We start from the raw sequence: 20,465 nt of genomic DNA on the forward strand, positions 1-20,465 counted from the left end.
AATGAAAAAAACAGGGCAATTATTAACTCCATGAAAAATAAGTACACGAAAAAGGTAATTTAATTATAGCCCAATTCTTGGCTCTGTAATAAGTAGATAACTTTCACACAGTAATCCAAACAGTGAGTATGAATTTACCTAAAAACTGGGGAGAAAAGGAGAGGGCAGGGTGCTCCCACAAGAGAGCTATAAGCCTCATCTATTAAGATAGGGAGCCAAGAAATAATGTCTAAGCATAAACATATTTAAAGAATAGCTAAGAGAACTGTAGCATGGGGGCAGTACTGGGGAATGGGGAGAGGCTTGCAGGATCTTAGTTCCCTGACCAGGAATTGAACACGGGCCGCTGCAGTGAAAGCGCGAGTCCTAACTGCTAGACCAGGAAATTCCTGAGAGGCTGTTTTCTTGTTATAAACTGCCTAATTCCATAGTACTAAGTAGGTACATGTTTTTAGATACTTAAAAAAAAAAAAAAGCACCACTCTCCTCATCCTTAATGTACAGTTTCTTGGAGCTCTAACTGGTGAGGGCATGGGGTATCATGCACAGTTTCTTGCTTTGTATTGCTTTATTTACACTGTCCAGACCAGTACAATTCACATATTTTTTAATAATAGGTACATTGTATTATATCATATAAATTCACGTTACGTTGGGCTTAGGAATAGTTTCTCTGCTTTCATCATCATGAATAACTATGACTTGAACCCAGATCAGACTTCTTTGTTCACACAGTTCATCACTTCACTGGGGTGAAAGGGATTGTGAGGTCATCTGGCCCAGCCTCAGTGCCACAGCTCCAGTGACAAGGGGCCCAATACCTGCTAGGGCAGGCCCTTCCGTCTCTGATAAGCTGTCTCAGAAGACTCTTCAGGTTAAGCTGAAATCTCTCTGACAGCGACACTCGCTCTACCTGTCTTTCCATTTCCAGACGAAACGTCCTGCTTATTCCAACTGTGCCTCAGTCAGCTCGATCTAGAAAGTCTAGACCACCCTGATCCAATTGGTTTGTTTGCGAGTGGCTGGACTCTGCAGAGAGGAGGGGGATGGGGCTGTTTCTCTGGTCCAGTCCCCTTGCTTCTCTTAACCTGGCCCCAGAATGCATTCCCTGGGGAGGACAGGGGGTGACTGTGGGCCGTCCCTCACTGTCTCCGGCACAGAGGCTGTTGCCCGGCAGAATCAATCAGCTTGGGGCCCTTGGTCTCAAGAGCAAAAGCTCTGCACTTACTCCTCTCCTGCACTTACTTTCTGGAGTTGACTCCTTGTTTCCTCTAGAGGGGCTGCCAACTTTAGGATGTTAGAGCTGAATCTGGTCAAACTGCCTCATTTTATGCTTGGGGAAACTGAAACACACAGGGATTTGGGTACTTCCCACAAGCCTGAGCTGTCTGCCACATGCTAGCCTGTACCTGGTCAGACAGAAGATATAGGTCCTTCCTCAGGCAGTAGGGTTCCTGGCTCACAAATGGCTCAGGGCGGCCCTGGTAGCGCTAACTCAAAAGAAGGCTGTGAGGCGGGCCAGGCAGACTAGCCAGGGGGCTCCAGGAAGCACCAAGGGCCCAGACTGTGGGTCTCTGATGCTTAAGGTCTAAACATGTACCTTCATTCAGTCTTCAACCTGACTCAACACCTATGGTCCATGCCTTTCCAGTGAATCTCACACTGTGGCCACTGCCCAGTGAACCTGCCACTCACCTGACCGATCTGGGCTCCGGGGCACAGAAGAGCATCTTGACTGGCAGTTCTAGGCTTCTGCCTCCCAAAGCCCCTCCCCAGGACCCCAGAGACGCCCCTCCTGTGTGCCGCGGCCCCACCTCTGCTCTGTCTCTCTGAGCCTTCCTCTCCTGGGATGCTTTCTGGGCACGAGCATCCAAGTCAGGAGCAGCAGCTGTGTGGTCTTCAGAAGCCTGGTGGGGGCTGGGGCCACTAGCTCCTGCACGGTGCTCTCTGCCCCCCGCAGCAGCTTCTCCCTTGGTGATCTTCACGGAGCATCACAGGCCTGAGACCTTGGCTGAGCCCAAGACTTCCGGTGGGAAGGCAGCTATTCCTGGGGCCCCCTGCTGAGCTCACGAGGGGAGATCAGAGCATGTGTTTTGCCTGCAAGCTGAGCTGGGAGGAGCCAAGCCTCTGGAACCCCAGGGAGCAACAGGGGGCTCAGTCTCACCCAAGAAGAGCCTCTGATTGTCTCAGGCAAGGCCCCAGCCAATTCTGCAGCAGCAGCAGAGTGACATGCCTAAGGGAAGCGGCAGACGAGGAGGCTGGGCCTATGCCCTCATCTCACCTTGAGCACTTCAGAACTCTGCCTTCAGACCTGGGAGTGGCTTCTGGGGAAAAGTGGGGAGAAGAGAGAGCCCAAAGGGCCAATGCCTGGGTTTCCCTGAGGAGGTTGGAGCCCAACCTCCTGGGGACTCACTGACCTGCTGCTACAGGTCACCCAGTGGTCAGGGTGGCGAGAAAGGGGCACTAGGAGAGGAGAGGGAGGCTGTTGCCCAGCACACTGCTGCACTGGAGTGGGCCTGGGGCCGTGGACTCTGCCCGGCTCAGTGGGAGGGGCTGGAACTCCCTGGTCCTGATTCCACAGGGGCTTTAACACAGGCTCAGGCGTCAGGCAGCTGCCAGCCCCTCACTCACAGGCATGTTGATATGGGCGCTGAGCAGGGGTGCGCTCTGGCCTTCTCGGAGCACCAGCACCTATGGAGAAGGTGCCCCAGGTAGTAGGGGGCATTCCCCCTTTACCCCTGCTCCTGCAAAGGCCAAGCACGGTCTGGTCTGCACTGGCCCTAGTGCAGGGCTCTGTCAAAGGGGAGGGGGAGGCTGGGAGGCCTCTACTGGGCAGACACCCACCCCATCCTGACACCCACCCCATCCTGGCAGCCACCCGGGGGCCTTGTCCGCACTCACTCACACTGACCTCCCCAACTAGTACCAACCGGCAACCTACCTTGATAATGTCTGAGATGCCCTTGTCACTAAGACTCTCCACAAAGGTCTCCAGGGGGTAGTTGAGCCCTGGCACCAGCAAGGGGACCTAAGTTTGGGGACAAAGAGGTAAAGAAGTCAGCCCTCACGCCTAGACAGTGTTTGGTAGATTCCAAAGCACTCTCATACCTGTTGTCCCAGCTGAACTTCAGTGTGCCCTGGCAGGGTGGGCAGGGATGACAAGCCAGTTTGAGGAGGATGTGGGCTCAGTGGGGGGAGTGAATGCCGCAGGGCTGCATGCATGTCCCTAATTAAAGCTAAACCTTTTTTTTTTTTCTTTTGGCCACACCGCACAGCAGGCGGGATCTTAGTTCCCCGACCAGGGATCGAACCCGTGCCCCCTGTAGGGGAAACGTGGAGTCTTACCCACTGGGCCACCAGAGGAGTCCCTAAACCTAAACCTCCAACCAAGTCCAGGGCTATTCCTTTCACATCTCAAAGTCTTTCTCAGTTTCTGGTCCTTCCAACTTAGGGTCAAACCTGGACCTGGGGGGAAACAAGGCTCTTCACTCTGGAAGAGTCTCCGTGGGGCTCCCATCCCTGCTGCAGGAGTGGCTAGAAAACAGGGCGGGCTCTGGGACCCCAGAGCACCAACAGGCTTCTGCGAGCAGCACCGGTGAGGCCTTGACTCTCACTGTTCTCTCAGAACCTTCGGTGTGCCTCCCTGAGACCTCTCACAGGCTGGGAGAAAGGCAGCTGAGGCAGGTCTCGGGGGCTCTCCCCAGGGCCCCTGCTGCACCCTAGTCTGGTCTGTGGCTGTAGCCACTTGCCAGCTCCCTCACCTCTGACCTGCGGACATCTAATCCGGCCCCGCCCACCCTTTCTCACTCCAGGTCTCAGTAAGGTGGGTCCAGTACCTTGAAGAAGGCCCGGGGCAGAGCATAGAGCCCCTCGTTGTACAGGAAGCAGACCAGCAGCCCCAGGATGGGTCGGGCTGTTGAGGTGTTCTGCAGGTGAAGGGTGAGCTTAAAGGTGGGGCCCAGGCCCTGAACCTGTGCAGAGGGTGGGGTGGGGAGAAAGACCGTAGGACCTAGTGGCCTTGGGGGCCGAATACGGCCTACCCCGGCCCTGCCCGCCCGCTCCCCCATCAGCGCCCTCAAGTCACTTTCCTCGAACCACTCTAATGCACTGTCCATCCGCCCCTCAAAAGGCATGGAGCTCAGAAGCTTGGCTCCGTGTGCAAGGGATGAGCAAAATCCCAGAGCGAAGGGGCTCGACCGAGGCCACTCAGCAAGTTGGTCGGAGGCACAGTTGGCCTGGGGAAGCCGGCCCTGGCTCCCACCTGTGTCCGTGCCCTGCCCCACCCCGCTCTTCGCAGGGCCTGGCCCAACCTCCTCCTCTCATCTTCTGGTGGCTGCAAGGATTTCACTTTCCTCCCTCTTATCCTCGACTGCTCTGCAGCCGCTTCCTCTCTGTATCTATCCACTTTCTTTAAGGAAAGAGATATCAGAAGCCCAATTGGATCAGACAGCACACCTCAGGGACCCATTCAGAGCCGGCTGGAGCCCTGACGACCTTGAGGTCACTTGTGTCTGAGTACAAGGGGCCCTTATCCTCCTTGTGCCAGTGTAAGTCTCAGGATGGCCCCTTCCCAGTACTGGGCAGTCCCAACTCCTTGGGCTGCCGGCAGTTACCGAAATGAACAGGTTTCTTCCCTGTACCACAGCTGTAAGAGTCCCTCAAGGCTCCTGGGAAGAAACAGCCCAAGGTGACTACCTGTGTGCCCTGCCCCAAGTCTGGGGGCTCGTCTGAGGCACCGCATGGAATAAGGGGGCTGGAGAGCGTGCCCCACTCTGCGGCCAGCCAAGGGGAAGAGGCGGCACAGGAAAGAGGTGAGAGCGCTCTCACAGGGGAGGACGTGAGCCTTGGGCCCTGGGCCTGTGGGAAGGTGAGAAGGGGCACGGGGCCTAGTTGCCTTGGGATCCGCTCCTGGGCCGAGGGGTGCCCGCACAGCCCTGACCTCTGCCCTCCTGGCCCCGAGGTGGCCTGATGCCCCCCGCCACGTGGGTGCTCACCACAGCGTGCAGCTTGAGCGGCTCCCGCGCCGTCGCAGACACGGGGCTCAGGCTGGACTCGAGGGCCTGCGCATAGGCACGGGCGGCCCGGAGGCGCAGCAGGTAGAGGTCTGCCTGGAAGGTCCGGTGCATGGCTGAGGAGGCACACAAAGGGCCGATGCTGGACGTGAGCATGCTGGACGTGAGGCGGGAGGAGGGGGCAGGGCCGGGGGAGAGGGTGCTGCTCAGGCGGCCGTGGGGAGAGTGCGAGAGGAAGGCACAGTGGGCAGAGGCTGGGAACGTGGGCAACAGGAGGACTGAGGTCCCACAGCCAGCCTCTGGTGACACTGGACGCTGCGGACCACTCCCTGCTGCTGCTTCCTGGTTCTCGCACCACCTGGCTGCCCACACAACCGCAGCCTCCTTTGCTGGCTCCTTCTAGTAAGGGCTGGGGTTCCCTCGAGTTTTGTCCTTGGTCTTCTTCTCATCCTCTGTCTTCCTCGCTGCCCCATCCATGTCCTGCCCCAGCTGTGACCACCCCAAAGAGGAACAACCACGAGCTCCTGAGGGCAGGGGTGCATCAGGGTCCGGCCCGCATCTGCACCTGGTACTGTGCACTCATCTTGGGCAGCTCGGTGCCCGGCCTGCCTGCTGCTTCTAACTGCCTGATGGGCATCAACCCCTGGACGTCCCATCAACCCCTGGAGCTCAACGCTGCGGAAACCAACCTCATTTCCCTAACTCCGTCACTGCATCCCCATCCATCAAGTCACCCAGGTTCACCCCTCACAGCTAATCATTTGCCAAGGTCGGATGGCTCTTCCTCAGGGCCTCTCCAGAGCCCGCTCCCTCCCCTCCATCCCACTGTCCCTACTTTCCAGACTGAGCACCTTGGTCAGCCAGTCTGTCCTTGTTCCTTGTGCCTGCGAGGAGCCTTCTGCCATTCAGAAGCTTTCATCTTTATGTTACCCCATCCTTTCATCTTTCCTTTTTCCTCTAATACTTTCACAGTTTATTTTTAATTTACCCAGAATTAACTTTTGTGTTTGGTATGAGGTAGAGTTCTAACTTTTTTTCTAGAAACAAGTTGTCCTAATTATGTTTCTTGGACAGTCTCTCCTTCCCCCACTAATTTGAAATGACACATCTATCATATACTGACTTTCCACGCGTACAAGGGTCTGTTTCTGAACTTCCTAAACGTGCCACTGAGCTGTATCAATTCTCATACTGATGCCACAGCTGCTAATTCCTACAGCTTCATAGTTCATTCTGCTACCTGATAAGCTGAGTCTCCTCATTCTTATTTTCCCCAAACTTCTTAGATTTACTCTTAGAATCAACTGGTCAAGTCCTCAAAATAAAACCCATAGGGATTTTAACTGTAACTTTGCTATGTTTCTAGATTAATTTCAGAAGCTGTTAACTAATCAACAGCTTTACAACTTTAGGTCTTACGACCCTGAGACTTGGTAAGTCTCATCATTTAAATATTCAGGTGGTCTTTCCTGTTCTTTAAAGCAGTTTTATAATTTTCTTTATTAGACTTTGTATGTTTTCTTGTTAAGTTTACGTCTAAGGATTTCTTTGCTATTGTGAATGGACACTTTCTCTTTTCTAACTGGATACTGTTGGTATATACAAAAGCTATTGATTCTTGCTATTTTCATTATACCTTAGAGAACTTCTTAATTATTTCTCTAATATATCAATTGCTTCTCTTGGGTTCTCTAGGCTACAACAGCCTGCTAGCTATTTTCTTTATCTTGTAATTTATCCTTTAAACTGTAAGCCAGATTCCTTTCAAAGACAGAGGGGGTTGAGTTACTGTATTTTTCTGCTTAACATCTTTCCCATCTCTCCACTACACGGAATAAACCAAAACATCTTAACTTTGCATTCCAGACCCTTTCGGAGCCAGCTGACCTGCCTTCCCAGCCTCCCCGCTGGCCACTGAGCCTTCCTGCACTGCACCCGCAGCTACATGACAGATGCTGCTTAGATCCAGGTAGGGCCCTGCGCCTTTTCCCAAGCCTCTTCCTAAATCGCCCTCCCCTCTCCCTCTCTGGCTGGTAGGCTTATAATCATCTTTTGGGGTCAAATCCAGTATCATCTCTCTCTGAAGCCTTTCCCAGGCTCCCAGGCAAACACACTCCCTTGTGTGTCTCAACAGCCCTCTGCAGAGACTTATTCTACACCTGTCATGCAACATGAAGTTAGCAAGGTCTACTGAGCTCTTTAGGTAGGGACTGGCCTAATTCTAGGCACCCGGCACAAGGCCTGGCATAATCATAGGTATTAAGTGAATGAATGAATAAATGAACAAAAAGAGGAGGAAAATCAAATAGGATAAGGAAGAACCTCGATCAGATTCTACTTCTCTCATGAGAATTCCTCCATCTAAAAGTGGCTGCTCCCTCCTTGAATTCTAAGGGCTCTCGCCCTCACCCACAGCACCTTCCCCCTTGAGCTGTAGCTCTTTGTTGGCAGGGTGTACCTCCTAGGCTGTCTCTGGGCTTCCAGAGGCATGAGACCCACCCGGTTCACCCAGGTCTCCTCCCACTGCTCAGGGCACCCAGGCGGCATTCACCCAGTTCCTGCTGCTTTGGCGCAAGGGAGGAGGAAGAGGAAGGAGCCAGCCTGAATCTCACCGGTGCCGGCTTCCCGCTCTCGCAGTGTCTGATCCACGTAAAGCCGGGTCTTTCGGGGCATGTTGAGTTTCATGGCCTGGGCTGGTGGGGGACCTGCTTCACCTCCCCCCTCCACAAACACTGCTGTGCGCTTCAGGATCTTGATAATCAGGCCACCGCCTAGGGAGGAGGACAGGCAGAAGCAGATTTGTCCTCCCCATTTCTACCCTACATTCCCATTCTTTCTTCCCAAACAATCTGTCTCATATCGACCCATTTCAGTCTTCCTGCTGAGACTCTGAGTTTCTGGAAGGAATGAAGTGTGTCCTACCATTAATTCATACATTCATTTAGCAGCTGATTTACTTATTTTTGGCTGCGCCACTCTGCTTGCGGGATCTTACTTCCCTGACCAGGGATCGAACCCGGGCCCCCTGTAGTGGAAGTGCAGAGCCCTAACCACTGGACCGCCAGGGAATTCCCTAGTAGTTATTTATTGACCACTGCGATGTTCCAGTTCCGCATTGTGGCGGATACTGGGGTGAACTGGAGACACAGCCAGGGCCTGGCCCCCAGGTAGTGACATCAGACTGCTGGTGAGCTGTCCCCAGTGAAGGCCCAGCCCAGACAGGATGTGTCTGCAAGCCCTGCTTTCCAAACCTAGGCCCACCAATGTTCCACATCCGCCTCCTCTTCTTTCCCAGGATCTGGCCTATCTCACTGACTCCCAACTTTAAAACCCCTGCCAGGCCTGACTCGCCTCACCTCGTGTAGTCATGATGAGGGTGTGATCTTCCCGCCCGTAGCGGCCAAAGCAAAGGCTGGTCACTGCATCCTACGGTGGCGATGTCAGAGTTTAGCTGGGAAAATGACTCAGTGAGGAGAGCAAGTCTGGGGGGAGGGGGATAAGGCTTGGAGACCCCAGATATGATGTAAGAGGTGAGATGTGAGGTGAGGCCTGGAGCCACGCTGCCTCTAATCCCAGCCCCCTCCTCACTGCCATGGCCACAGTTCCAGACCGAACATCACTGGCTTTGGGGTCAGCTTTCTAAGAGGTCTCCCAGCCTAGTCTTCCTCCCCAGTGTCTTTCACACTGCTGCCTCTGCTGCCTTTCAAAAATACAAATGTGACCACACCTATTCCCTGCTGAAAAACCTCCAGTGGCTTTTGCCCTCCTTGTCAGGACATTCAAGGCCTTCCGCATCTGACGCCAACCTGCCTTTTCTATCAGTTCTCTCCCTGCCCTTTCCCCAACCCACACACCACACTGCCTGCCCTCCCAGCAGCCTGTGGTCCAAACCAGCTGCTTTCCAATTTTACATTGTGACATATGACACTTTATACATACAGGTACACAAAGTTTCACATGTGATATATTCTGAACTTCTTTTTTCTGGTTCTGTTGCTGGCCTATTAAATTGATTTTATTTGAAAAAGTCTGGTCCAGATTCATCAAACTACCTGGACTCCTTTAAAGAACACTCATGCCTCTCAGCCTTTGTTCATGTTATTTCCAGTCTGGAATATTCTATCTCCATTTATCCACTCCATTTATCGAAGCAGACTGCTTCGAGGCCCAGCTGAATTGTGGTTTGCCCTGTGAAATGGCCGCTGAGTCCCGTCCCCATTTATCCTTCACCCCCCCGCCCCCAGTCACTGGGCTGCCTCTGTGCTTTTTCAGTGCTTTGCTCTGCTTTAGTCTGCCTTGTATTTGAATCGGCTGTGTCTCTAGCTGGCTATCACTTCAGACTGTAAGTTCCCCGACAGTAAGGATTCAGTCACTGATTTATCCTTCTAATACAGTGAGTTGTGCATATGGGATGCTCAACGAATGTTTTCAAAATGCATCAGAAGTTAAGGGTGGCAGGTGGAGTGGGGTCAGGAGAGGCAGTGAAGGGGCCCCACAGGCGGGAGCGGGGCAAGGAGGAGGCAGCAGCTCACCGGCGTGCGGACGATGCTGAGCAGGGCCTTGTCGCGGTAGATGCGGACCTCTCCGTTGGCCAGTCCGGCCATGACGGCCTGCAGGCCCCGGGAGCGCTGCTCCAGGAGGTTCATGGTCAGGATGGCTGCGGGCATCTGCACTGTCCACAGCCTCTTACCCTGCGTGGGGGGCAGGGGACGGCTAAATGTCTGCAGGGGGCTCAGGGCTTAAGAGTGGAAAGAAGGGGTGGCTGGAGTTGCTGGGAAGGGAAGGCCGGAAGGGCTCGCCTGCTGAGGGGGACTAAGGAGGCACGGGTGGCGGGGCTGGGGCTGGTGCTTGCCCAGAGGCCACACCTTGTGGGTGAAGCCATGCAGGCTGTCTTGGTTGCTGCCCACCACCAGGACCTTGTGAACCCGGACAAGCCCCACAGGCTGGGCACTCAGCTCGATGCAGTACTTGGGGCGCTTGGAGTCTCTGTGGAATAAAGACACACTCTCCCAGCCCCAGAGGAAGCCTCTCTCCTTCCCCGGCTGACCCTCCTCTTTCCAAGCCCCACAGACTACCCTGGCAGGAACCTTGGCCCACAGCAGATGACTGCGCTGTTAGTTCCACCTCTGTGACTTAGTAGCTGCACGACCTTGGATAACAGGAAGTGTGTCTTCCCTCCTAGTCTTCCTCTCAACTTTACCACGGTAATTTGTGTGATAACCTGGCACTTACCAGTTTACAGTGAGCGCACTGCAGGTTAGACAAAGTAACGGACTGACGCAGTTTAGTAATTCATCAGAAAAGCATGAGGAGTTTATTCTGTGTAAATGCACTGTTCTCAGTTTCCTGGCCTCTGAGTCTTAATTTCTCTTATCCAGAAAGTAGGGATAATTCCTGTCTGTCCATCACAGGCTCTAGCCCACCTTGCTTAAGTCTGAGCCAGAGTCATCTCCCACCTGATGACTCCTCTGAGAGCTTCCCCACTGGTCTCCGGGACTCCTTCCAATCTACCCTCCACCCAGCACGGTAATCTTTAAAAAATGTAAACGGGTCATGTCATTCTTCTGAGTAAAACCCCATAATAGTTTTCTACTGCACTTCGGATAAAATCCAAAATCTTTACCATGTCCCACCAGGTCCTGCATGAGCCGACCCTGGTCTCTAGGTCATGTCTTGCCACCGAGCTTGAGTGGCACAAGATAATGTCTTTCCCACCTAGAGTTCGCTTAAATTTCCTCTGCCTGTAACACTCTTGCTTCACTTTTGCGGAGCACAGGCTCCGGACGCACAGGCTCAGCGGCCATGGCTCATGGGCCCAGCCGCTCCGCGGCACGTGGGATCTTCCCGGACTGGGGCACGAACCCGTGTCCCCTGCATCAGCAGGTGGACTCTCAACCACTGCGCCACGAGGGAAGCCCTTGCTTCACTTTCTGAACAACTGGCTCCTTCTTAACCTTCAAGTCATCTCCCCAGACAGACATTCGCTGATCACCCTGACCCCATTGTTTTTTCCCGTTGAGCCTATATTTTTCCTCCATAGCATGCATCCAGTTTGCAATATTACCTTGGTTTGTTGACTTTAATATCTATCTTCCCACAAGGGCAGGGACTTTGTTAATGTTTTGTTCAGCAATATATCCCCAATACCTTATACAATGCTTCATACATAGTAGGTGCTCGAAAACATTTCTTGAATTAAAAAAAATGACTGTTGAGAAATATCAAACTAACGCATAAGGAAATTTCACATACCTATAAAAGCAACAGAACAAGTATGAGAGACTATTTTCATTTCTTCTAATATCTGATTGCATCACTCGTGTTACGGCCACCCGGCCCAGTCTCTCACTTTGCCAGGCCCCATCGGACGAGCCTCCACATGTCCCCTGTGCTCAAGGGCTCTGCCTCCTATATGAAGTTCTCAGCTCTTTCCATTCCCACATTCCAGCCCCAAAGCCCCCTGCTCATCTTACAAGCCCTCAAGACCACCAGGTTTCTGAGATGTTCCTCTAGCCCCAGAGACCACGGATGTGGCTACCTTCTCAGCATATAGATGTTCCCGTTGCGGCAGGCAGCAGCAAGACGGAACTCCACATCGAACTGGCCAGAAACCTCCAGGAAGACGGGGACGCTGGGTAGGCTCATCTGCAAAGAACAGACTCAAACATCCCGATTTCCCTGGAGCCCCAGCCCTTCCCTGACCTGAAGTAATTCCTCCAAGTCCCAATCTCCTCACTCACACCCTGCTGGTCACAGTTTAAACTTGTACAATTTTTCTGGAAGGAAACTCGGCAACATGTAGCCCTTTGACTAAACTCGGCCACTTCTAGGAATGCATCGTAAGGAAGCATTTAGATAAGCACGCAAAGATGTTTGGGCAAGGAAGCCCACTGAGGTGGTGTTAATAATAGCAAAAAACTGCAAACAAATGTACAATAGGTGACAGGGTACATCTATATAATCGATGTTGTGTGGCCTTTGCAAAGGCTGCTGTGGTTTTATATAGATATGGAAAGATATTGATAAGCTTCTGCTACATGAAAACAGTAGCTTACATGATCCTATGCCAAGAGGCCATATTTGTAAAAAAAAAAAAAAATTACGTAAAGTTATATATCTGTGTCTAAATATGAAAATGTCTGGAAAGACTTATGCCAAAGACTTATCTGTGGGTGGTGGGATTTGGGGATATATCTTTTTCTTTTCTTCTTCTTCTTTTTTTTTTTTTTTTGTGCCCCCATCACATGGCATGCAGGATCTTAGTTCCCCGACCAGGGCTTGAACCCGTGCCCCCTGCAGTGGAAGCGCAGAGTCTTAACCACTGGACCGCCAGGCAAGTCCCTATATCTCTTTCTTTACGCTTATCTACATTTTATAATTTTCCACAGTGAACACATATTACCAAGAACTAACTGGGGGGCAGGAGATATTGGGGAACAGGGGAGGGAATGGAGCCTGGGCCACGGGTGTGCCCACGGCCAGGCCCCACACTGACCTTGGCCAAAACAGTGAAGGCTTCTGGGTCCAGCACCAGGAGCTCCTTGTTCTCAGTGCCCAGCACCAGGCAGGACACAGCATCCTCGTCAGCCAGGTTCTTCTTTAAGGTGGTCATGGTGGTGATGACTGTCTGCAGAGGGACTCCAGGGGTCACCCAGTAGCTCCCCTCACACCATCCCCCCAGAGACTCCCAGGACGCCCCAGGAAGAAAGAGGGCAAAGGAGGAGGAAGAGTATCAGAGATGTGACAGAAGATTTATGTACAAAGGTGTTTACTGCAACAAACCTAACTTTCTAACAAAAGAGGATTGTCTAAGTCAATTATAAACTATCTGTATGATAAAAAACCCATGCAGTCATTTACAAAAATCACATTTTACAAGAAGACTCAGTGACAGGGAGGATGCTTCTAACGTATTAAGAGAAAACACAGGTAAAAAGTTATGTTAGTATTATCCCAGTTTAAAAAAAATATATGAATAAAAAAACATGCTGGAAAGCTAAACCCTTAAATACAAACACTGGTTATCTCTGGACAATGAGATCATAGGTGATGTTTAATTTCTCCATTGTGCTTTCCTACAGTTTCTACAGTGGGAATATGTTCTTTTTCTAATTGTGATTGGAGAGAAAACAAAAGAGAAGGGGATGATCCCTTTTTTAAGAATTTCTCCTATGGAAGTAACTTAGCGGGACTAAAATGTTTCTTTGGATAAAGCTGTTCATTGTGTGACTACCTTTAAGATTAAAAAAAAAGGAATGATCCTCAATGCCTAGTGGAAGGAGAAAAGTTATAGAAACATGGACGTTAGTGGCTCCCAATCATGTAGCCATGCACATACTTGGAACGATGGCCTCCCCAAAACTGCATCTTTTAAGCAATACTTACTTCATTTACTTCCTGATTTTAAAAGTACTCAATGATAGTGACACCTGTGGACCTCAGCTGCTGCTCGGCAGGAGAGAACAATGTTTCTCACAGAATTGTCTAAGGCTAGCCAAAGGCTGAGGTACGTGTTGGTCAGTGTGTTCGGCTCACGTGGCCTCTACAGGAAGTAGCCGGTTCCCCTGCGGCTTTCTGAAATGCAGGGACAGCTATGGGAGCCCATCCCTGGGCTAGGGTCAGGAACCCCTAGGTCAGGAACCACTGGAGTTCATCAACGAATAGGATCATCAATAAAGCCATTAAAAGCATAACTAAGAAAAATATGAAGTGCATAAAAAGGAGACATTTCTTCTCCAATGACCTGCATGTGAATAGTTACATAAACTATGAATGAAATAATGAACAATCAATGAAATAATCAAGGGGTCACTTGATTAAAAATGGAGTTCTTCAAGACTAATGCTCAAGATATATGTTATGTACTCAAGGGAAGCAGGATATAAAAGCATATTTATAAAGGAAATGTACCAAACTGGTAAGAGTACCTCTGAGTAGTGAGTGTAGTCACTTATATTTCTCCTTTATATTTCTCTTTATTTTCAAAGTTTTCTCTAATGAAAATATATTACCTTTACCCCCAAGATGATAAAAGTTATATAAAGCTACATAACTGTATATCAATTCAAAGCTGTCACTGTGGGGCTTCCCTCGTGGCGCAGTGGTTAGGAATCCGCCTGCCAGTGCAGGGGACATAGGTTCAAGCCCTGGTCTGGGAAGATCCCACATGCCGTGGAACAACTAAGCCCGTGCGCCACAACCACTGAGCCCGTGTGCCACAACTACTGAGCCCGCGCGCCTAGAGCCCGTGCTCCGCAACAAGAGAAGCTACCGCAATGAGAAGCCTGCGCACCGCAACGAAGAGTAGCCCCCGCTCACCGCAACTAGAGAAAGCCCACGTGCAGCAACAAAAACCCAATGCAGCAAAAAAATTTTTAAATGAAAATAAATACATTTATTAAAAAAAAAAAGCTGTTACTGTTAACTGGAAAGTAGAAGCCCTGCAGCTTTGTGACTATATATGTGGAAGGGTAACTGCAAAGTAAAACTAGTCGCATTTGGCTGTAGAATTTACCACGAACGTTACATGGTCTCTTTAAAAAACTGTCCATATTTTTTCTAGGGAAATAAGAAGAGAGGGGCAGTACCTGCCGCCTGATGGACTTGGACTTGTGCTGGTTCACAAATGCCTCCATTTCACTCAGCTCCAGCTGCAGAAACCTGGACACACAGAGCACTGACACCTGCATGCCTTGGGCCTGGCTGCCCTCCCCAGGCCACTCCAGGGCCGCTCCCTCCCCGCTGGGAGCTTCTGGAGCCCTGGCCCTCCAGAGGGCCCTTACCTGAGTGACTGTACAGACAAAGGCACCTCTGCCTTCTCCCTGTAAGGAGAGGGACCATCATGGCAGGTTTAGTTAAGGAACAGGGCCTGGGGTTCAGACTGCGGGCTCTGGGATGAAGGTGTAGGGGTGGGGGAATGAGGCAGGGGTAGGAGGCATACGAAGGGAGAAGTGGGATCTCACCGGATGCCCTCCAGCATCTCCTTCAGGGTCAGGGGGTCAATCCGGTCCTGTGCCAGCATGGGAAGAAGGTACAGCCTGTGAGCACCAGAGCCAGGCAGGGAACGAGGACAACCCCAAGGCTGCTACCTTCGCCTTCTTGTTCTCATCCTGCACATCACTCACCTCTTTGGCCTGGTTCCAAAGGTCCTGTTCCAGGGGGTTTGGAGGCAACTGGGGCAGGCTGAACTTGAAGTAGGGCCTGAGATTCTTATACACATACACACAAGGGCCTGACGCGAGTGCCAGCGCTGGTGTCCGGGGTTCGTGTTGCTCCATGAGGAAGGTGGCAGCAGCAGCTGGCAGGGCAGGTAGCGGGCTTTCGCTCAGCACTGTGGGCCCTTTAAGCACCTTCAGGCGGGGCTGCTGCCCACCTGGGCCAAGGTCCCCCACCACCAGCTGTAGAGAGAGGCGGGCTGATTCCTGGCTCAGGGTCTAAAGACCACCCCCGCTACTGCCCCTCTTCTTGGGCTTAGCTTTTTGCTGGTGCACATTCGTATACACTCACAATGCACCATGGGTGGGTGGGGGAAGGGCAAAGGCTTTGCAAGAAGGCTTGTAAGCTGTGTGACCTTGGGAAAACTGATGCAACTTCCTGAGCCACAGTTTTCCCACGTGCAAAAGGGGAATACCTACCATACGACACTTGTAGTGAAAATCAAATGAGGTAATCAACTAGAGAACCTAGCGAGGAATAGGTGGCAGCTCATGTTTTCATTGCTTGTTCAGTAAACATTTCTTCAGGGCCTGCTCCACGCCAGGCACTGTTCTAGACACTGGAACAGTTGCTGAGGTCAGTGGGGGGCCTGAAACTCATATCTGGGCTCTGAGGCCTGGCTTCCAAACGGGAACAGAGCTAAAGATGCAGAACCAGTCACGCAGAGCAGGATGTGCTCTACGGACCCAGAGAGGAGAACCAAGCTCCTCAGCCTGTCTTTTCCACCCTCCAAGCCACCATAGCTGTCATGCAAACCCATTCTCCTGAGTGATGCCTTCAAGGCCCCTCTGATCTGGTTCCCAACTTGTTTTCTAACACCTCCCTATCCATGCTATGCTCCAGCCAGAATGCGGGCGGCCACAGAATGCCCGGATTCTGCGCATGTAGTGTGCTAGGAGCCACACCAGTAACTTCATGCATCCTTTCATTTAATCCTAGCAACAACCTGTGAGGTAGGTACGATTATTAGCCTCATTTCACAAATGAGGAAGCTGTGGCTTAGAGATGTTAGGTAAAAGTCACCCGGCTAGTCAGTGGTAGAGCTAGGACCTGAACCTAGGTCTGTCTGGATCCAAAGCCGGTGGTCTTAACTATTATTTCATATTGGCCTCAACTTTCTAATTTCAAATTTGCTCTTTCCAAATATGCTGTGAACTTCCAAGCCTCTCTGCCTCTGCTTGTGCTGTTCCCTCTGCCTGGAATGCCCTCCTCTCTTCCATGCCTTCTTGGGACACTTCATTCATCCTTCAGCACCAGTTCATGTTACTGCCCTCTAGTGCCTCCTGATAGAGTCACTGTTCTTTCATTGGTGCTCCCGTAATAATTTCCATATATTCTATTTTAGCATCCACTCATCTACCCCAAAAATATTTATCAATTATCTAATTTGTGCCAGGCACTGGGTTAGATGCTTGGAATCGACAGTAAGCAAACTAGCCATTGAAAAAGTTATTACACAAAAGCATTACCATTTCACATTAGTTATTGGGTCTGTGATTTCTCCACCCTTCACTGCTGTCAGCCCAGCGCCAAGCATACACTAGGTGTTCAGTCAACATCATGGATGAATTAAGGGCATTGTCTATATCTCCTTCTGACTATGGACTGGCTCATTTCTAAGTTTAGTGTGTGCACAACACCTGACACACAGAAGGGGTTCACTGTATGCTTGCCGAATTGTTGAATGATTTATGGATAGGAATTTGGGGGCCAAAGTCACCAAATCCGACTGCACAGTCCATGTAGGGTATGACTCCCTTCAAGCTGCCCACATAACACACCCATTGTGGGTTCACTGCCCTTGCTGAGGGCTGAGCTGACAGACCCAGGTCTGCCACCTTTTACAAACTCGGTAAACTCAGCCTCTCAGAATCTATTTTCCCACTAATAAATAATATCTATGTATGTGAAACTGCCTCAAAGAGAGTCTACTCCAGACATGTTAACTTCCTTTATTTAGCCCAATATATATCTCAAACTTTTAAAAACCTGTGCCTTCAAAATTTTTTATCTATTTTTCTTCTTCTTTTTTTTTTTTTTTTGCGGTACATGGGCCTCTCACTGTTGTGGCCTCTTCCGTTGTGGAGCATAGGCTCCAGACGCGCAGGCTCAGCAGCCACGGCTCACAAGCCCAGCTGCTCCGTGGCATGTGGGATCTTCCCGGACCAGGGCATGAACCTGTGTCCCCTGCAACGGCAGGCGGACTCTCAACCACTGCGCCACCAGGGAAGCCCTATTTTTCTTCTTTTTTTAATATTTTCTTGACTACCCCGTGCGGCATGTGGGATCTTAGTTCCCCGACCAGGGGTTGAACCCACGTGCCTTGCATTGGAAGTGTGGACTCTTAACCACTGGACTGCCAGGGAAGTCCCCCAATTTTTTATTTCTTTATTTATATTTTATTTACTTACTTTTATATTTTAAATTAAATTTAAAATTTAACCTTTTTATTATGGAAAATTTTCAGTCATATACAAAAGTAGAGAGACTCATATAATGAACCCCCAAATACCCATCATCCAGCTTCAACAATGATTAGCTCATGGCTAATCTTAAAAGCTATACCCTTTTCTTAAAAAAAAAAAAAAATTATTTATTTGGCTGCACTGGGGTCTTAGTTGTGGCATGTGGGATCTTTAGTTGGAGCATGTGGGATCTTTAGTTGAGGCATGTGGGATCTAGTTCCCTGACCAGGGATCACACCCGGGCCCCCTGCATTGGGAGCATGGAGTCTTAACCACTGGACCACCAGGGAAGTCCCTATGCCCTTTTTTTTTTTTTTTTTTTTTGCTGTACGCGGGCCTCTCACTGTTGTGGCCTCTCCCGTCCTTTTGATAAACATAAAACTCTCACTCTCCTCCCTTCTACTTTCCCTCCAGAGTAACGCCCCACCCCCAACCAAGGGATGTGCCCTTCCAGTAAAGAATTACTTCAAGTTAACAAAATTAAGATGCTTTATCTTAGTATAATTTCCGGCAGCATTTTGCTCTGCTTTACTTTCCGCAGTCTGTACTGTGAAATGAACAGGTTCTCTTCACTTTCCACATTAAAAATAAAATTTAACCCTAAATGTGCTTTTTCAAAGTACACGTTAATTCCAGATTATGCTGAGCTTCTTTGGAGCCATCGGGAAGTCTCACCTCTGGGGTGATATGCTTACCTTGTACTCCCCGTCACCATGCAAATCTGCCAGCTCTGGAAAACATAAAACAGCCATAAGCCAGGGTCTCAGAATTCTAGAGGCTTCCCTACAGAACCATCCGACTCCTCCGTCCCCCAAGAACCGGGGTTCCTGGTCCCAGAGACTCACGCAGGCAGGCGGAAAAGGTGTGGATGTTGGCCATGGGGTCGTAGTGTGCATCCAGCCATTTCGAACTGGCTTCACTGCTGGGAGAAGAGGGAAAGAGTTGCGGGGGGCGCGGAAGATGAATCCCAAGGAAGGGGAAGAAAACTTGCCGGAGCTGGTTTCTGAGAATGAGGTGTGTAGGCAGCTTTGAACTAGGAGTATAGAACATCTGGGTCCAAGTCCAGGCTCCACCACCGGCGCACAGTGACCTCGAGTCACCCACACGCCCCCATTCACTCCTTGGGCCTCAGTTTCCCCACTTGATCTCTAAGAGCCCTTCAAGGACCGCCAGCGCTACTGAGAACCGCAGGAGCCCAGATCCCGGGGACCAGGGCACCCTCTTTACATAGGTAGGAAAAGAGGCCTCAAGGACCCCAGCCTTCACCTCTCAGCTCTGCCGCTGTCGGAATCCGACGAAGACGCAGCAGCCATCTTCTCAGGCGTCACCCTGGCAACCAGCTCCGGCAAGCCGCCGCGCAGCGCCTAATAGAGCCCGGGTTCTGGAAAGCTCGCGTATAAAGGTTCCGGGCGCTCAGCTTTCCGGCCCGGGACGCAGAGGCCAGCGAGCAGGATGCTCTGGCTTGTGCCGCGTTTCTAGCTACTGAGATGCAATCCCTCATTCCAGCTCATATCATTTATCCTTGATCCTTCCAGTAGGAGCTTTTGGGCCCTGCAGCTCAGAGTCAGCAGCAGGGCCCTCTGGCTTTGAGCCCTGGAAACGAGCCCCTGTAGTGTTTATGAACAGCAAAACTAACTCCTCCCCTCTTCATCCTCATGGTTAACCGGGTGGAAAAGAGGCCACTCCTTTTCTCCCTCCTTACTCTAGAGGTCCAGGCTCAGAGAAAAAACACAAAGGGTAAGAGATTAAATCCTAGGATTGTGGCTGAAGTTGAGGCTTTCCAGGTTTTAGGTTCCTGGAATATTTTAAAATAGAAGAAAAGCCACGAAGGAGGACGGCAAAAATTGTGCTATGTTCATCTCTTGACTCTTTGTATATCCACATTTAGAGGTGATGTCAAAATCCCGTTGTGGATGGGAGCCTAAAAATAGCCCTCCTTCTCCCTCCGCAGGCCTTGATCCCAGCACCTTGCTGGGAGCAAATGAGAAGTGAGGTAAAGGCAAGGAAGAACCACACAAATTGCAAAGATGGTGGTGGTTTCTAATATTTATTTTTCTGGTTATAAAAGTAATACATGAAGAGCACTGGACTGGGAGAGGTTTTGAGTCCTGCAGGATGCCAGGTCACTTTCTCAGAACCTGCATTGCCTCATCTGGGAAGCCGGATAAGGAGTCCTGCCTTGCTCACCCCACAGAGGGCAGTGCAGATCAGATGAGATAACACAGGGGAAGCACTTGGTAAGCTGGAAAGTGCTGTCAAATGGAAGGGCTTAGTGTCGCCACCCTCGGCTGAGGTAGCACCAAGGTCCGAGCTCCTGCCCCTCCCCTAGCCCCTAAGACACGGACAAAAAGGGGGCCACTTGCAGCCTTGGTTTAGTGGAGTGGGGGAAGGGCCATGCAAATCTGCCTCAAGCCTGGCCAGATGGGGTTTCACTGGGGCACTTCCAGAACCGGGCATCAGCTGTGGCCAGCTGGGTGAGGATCTTCTCCAACTCGGGCCCATCCTCTGGGAAGCGCTCAGAGAAGGATCGGATGAGGCCAGCAGCTGAGGCCTCATACTCAAGAAGCTGTACTTCTGAGCCTGGGGAGGAGATGGAGAAAAAAACAGCAGCAGGAAAAGGTCTTAATAGGGAAGCAGAATCACAATCATAAGCATAGGAGCAGCTAGTTCTTCCTGAGCTCTTACCATGTGCCAAAAATTGTGCTCAATATTTCTTTTCTTTTTTTTTTTTTTTGCGGTACGCGGGCCTCTCACTGCTGTGGCCTCTCCCGTT

At 50.9% G+C, this 20,465-nt stretch overlaps 2 protein-coding genes across 18 annotated transcripts in view; both read right to left on the reverse strand.

The window, feature by feature from the left end:
* Window positions 1-461: 461 nt before the first annotated feature.
* Window positions 462-19,581, reverse strand: BBS1 (Bardet-Biedl syndrome 1). Of its 13 annotated transcripts, none has more exons than XM_004277970.2 (17): window positions 18,959-19,581; window positions 18,538-18,614; window positions 18,388-18,422; window positions 15,137-15,409; window positions 14,975-15,021; window positions 14,795-14,833; window positions 14,600-14,672; window positions 12,508-12,639; window positions 11,551-11,657; window positions 9,878-9,998; window positions 9,545-9,703; window positions 8,369-8,438; window positions 7,625-7,783; window positions 4,995-5,128; window positions 3,837-3,971; window positions 2,942-3,028; window positions 462-2,691 (listed from the first exon to the last, which is right to left on the reverse strand). In XM_004277970.2, exons 1-17 carry the CDS (start codon window positions 19,003-19,005, stop codon window positions 2,605-2,607), a joined length of 1,782 nt encoding a protein of 593 aa, XP_004278018.1. In that variant the 5' UTR covers window positions 19,006-19,581; the 3' UTR covers window positions 462-2,604. The 13 variants fall into 13 exon arrangements, 11 of the variants coding, with proteins under 11 accessions (XP_004278018.1, XP_049569810.1, XP_049569807.1 ...); XM_049713853.1 differs by having other exon boundaries at window positions 3,837-3,926; window positions 4,995-5,108; window positions 12,508-12,696; XM_049713850.1 differs by having other exon boundaries at window positions 12,508-12,696.
* A 142-nt stretch (window positions 19,582-19,723) lies between these two features.
* DPP3 (dipeptidyl peptidase 3) overlaps window positions 19,724-20,465 on the reverse strand; it is a 34,289-nt gene continuing 33,547 nt past the window's right edge. For all 5 annotated transcript variants that reach the window (XM_004277967.3, XM_012536119.3, XM_049713845.1 and 2 more), the window contains one exon: window positions 19,724-20,272. In XM_004277967.3, the coding sequence (XP_004278015.3) occupies window positions 20,100-20,272 (173 nt within the window). In that variant the 3' untranslated portion in view covers window positions 19,724-20,099. The remainder of the gene's footprint in view (window positions 20,273-20,465) is intronic.

The sequence above is a fragment of the Orcinus orca genome, chromosome 8, assembly GCF_937001465.1.
Source record: "Orcinus orca chromosome 8, mOrcOrc1.1, whole genome shotgun sequence".
In the NCBI taxonomy this organism is placed as follows: domain Eukaryota; kingdom Metazoa; phylum Chordata; class Mammalia; order Artiodactyla; family Delphinidae; genus Orcinus; species Orcinus orca.